The sequence below is a fragment of the Drosophila busckii genome, chromosome 2R (assembly GCF_011750605.1).
Source record: "Drosophila busckii strain San Diego stock center, stock number 13000-0081.31 chromosome 2R, ASM1175060v1, whole genome shotgun sequence".
NCBI classification, from domain to species: domain Eukaryota; kingdom Metazoa; phylum Arthropoda; class Insecta; order Diptera; family Drosophilidae; genus Drosophila; species Drosophila busckii.
This window is the reverse complement of record NC_046605.1, coordinates 14010732-14012901: the sequence shown is the minus strand read 5'-3', so window position 1 is coordinate 14012901 and position 2170 is coordinate 14010732. Positions and strand designations below refer to the sequence as shown.

The window sequence follows — 2170 nt, the reverse complement described above, 5'->3', positions numbered from 1 at the left end:
ATGTAATGCGCAAAGTTAAAGCATACTTTTGGGCTGTTTGCCTAATGTTTCTGCTGCGCTGAACAAAATTTTTAGTTAATTTTAGTTTGTTTGCACGACAAAGTACGTTAAACTGTCTGTTGTTTTATTAATTTAAGCAAAAAGCTGCCGGAAAAAGTTTACCAACTTTTCGGGCAAACACACAGACAAACAGTCTAAAAGCCTCTGCGTGTATATGTGTGTGTGGGTTTGGTCAAGTCAAGCTGCGCATAAAAGTTGCTGTATGTCATGAAAAATGTAACAGTTGACAGCTTGAAGTACGCCTAGTTGTCACAATAGTTTATATTTAATGTAGCATGATTCATTAAGTCAGGTCGATTTGTTAAGGTAAAGTGAAGAGGATGTGCAAGGAAATCGGAGAATTCTAAGCACAGAACTAAAGCTAAACATTGCTGTCAACTTGATGTATTTTATGCTAGAAAGCTGCTGCTCAACATTTGTTTCACTTAATAATAATTTATTAATACAATTAATTTAAGCTTCAAAGAGAAAACGTAAGTTATTTGTTGACAACAAAACTTATTTAATGAATTATTTAGCAGTAACAAATCGGAATTTAGTGACTTTACATTGAGTTTGAAGTCAAGCTTTGATTGAATTTGTTTACTTATCGTTAGTATATGTTTATTTTTTCTGTTTATTATATTAAAAGTTGCTTGAGCGTATTTTTAATATTTTGGAGTGGTTGTCTACATATCAAATTTAATTGTCTTGGGTATCTTACAATTATTTTTTTTTGGCTTATTAAACATTAAAATAAATGGTTTTAAAATTATTTACATACATGTATACAGGTTGCTTTGAATTGTTTACCCTTTACAACTTAATTTCCATTCTTTTTAAGAATTCATTGTAGCTGCTGAATTTAGTGGGCGACCTGTACTAATATACATATTTTATTTTTCTACCACTAAAGCACTGCTAAACATCTTAAAGCACAGCGGGCAAGTAAAATAAAACTTTGCTGCTTAAACTCTTCACTTTTGACTGTTTTACTTGTACTTTACCTTTGCCTGCGTCGGTGTTTTTTCGGGTTGCTTTTTTCATTTGTCTGCGCGCGTTTTTTCTCTTGAAATTAAGCCAGTTAGGCAGCGGAAGTCATGTCAGATTCGGCTTCCACGTTCACGCCCACACCTGGCATTATAAATTTGCATAATAGAAGCTCCAGTGTAAGCAAAGCAATGAAAGAACGACCCGAAAAATGCTTTACTTGAGCTGCAGCTGTACCAAAGGCAAAAAAAAATTACTACATACTTTTTGCTTTTTTTTTGTGCTTGTGCTGAAGCTGAAAGAAAATCTAAACAGTAAAGCGTGGGCGAAATAACGTAAAGGAAACAGCAGCACATGGAGTTCTTTATATATAAATACTTCGTTTTTTTTTTGCGCGCGCTGCTCTTTGTGAATATGTGTGGAATTAAATTAACGGAAACGGGAATGGAAACGGCAACGTCATATTGTCCTGCCCAGCCAATGATCGCTAACAGCAGCTGCTGCTGCTGCTGCTGGTGTTAGCGACCTTTGACGCTTAATCTTTGGGCAGCATGCTCTGCAGCTCCAAGTCCAGCTGCTCTGATTGGCTGTCCAGCTCCGAGTCCGAGTCCACTGCTGCTTTGAATAGGCGTCCGTAAGTGCAGCAGTAGATGAAAGCACCTTTGACAGCTTGTTTTAGTCCCAGCTCTATATTTAGCTAACACTCACGCAAGAGACTTACTCAGACAGGTGAGCAGCGCCCAGGTAATGGTTGCTACAGCAACCATCACTGCAAATCTGTCTTCATCAGTTCTGCGCGTGCTGTTTGCTTGGCGCACTGTTAATAAACTTATATGAATTACTGAATAATTAAATTCATTTTATTGCATATTAACCTGCAAGGCTTTGATAATCTATTGCTTGAGTTTCCATCGCTGCTCACACCTTCAAATTTAGTTAAAGACTAAACTGTTTATGCCTAACGTAAGTCTTAAGCAGCTGTTGACTGTGGAAAACATAACAAGAACTAAAAGCTGTTTTACTTTAAGCCTTTTAGTTGCACTGAAAATTAATCAGAGCTCTTAAATAATCATTGGTAATCAGCTCATTTGTATTAAAAAACTGAACTAATTGATTGAATTGTTTTTATTTTTGGTTTCGT

At 36.1% G+C, this 2170-nt stretch overlaps 1 protein-coding gene across 1 annotated transcript; it reads right to left on the bottom strand.

Moving 5' to 3' along the window:
- Positions 1-1480: 1480 nt before the first annotated feature.
- On the bottom strand, positions 1481-1940 carry LOC108596005. Its single transcript, XM_017981290.1, has 3 exons — positions 1905-1940; positions 1751-1846; positions 1481-1689 (listed from the first exon to the last, which is right to left on the bottom strand). Exons 2-3 carry the CDS (start codon positions 1794-1796, stop codon positions 1565-1567), a joined length of 171 nt encoding a protein of 56 aa, XP_017836779.1. The 5' UTR covers positions 1797-1846; positions 1905-1940; the 3' UTR covers positions 1481-1564.
- Positions 1941-2170: the final 230 nt, after the last annotated feature.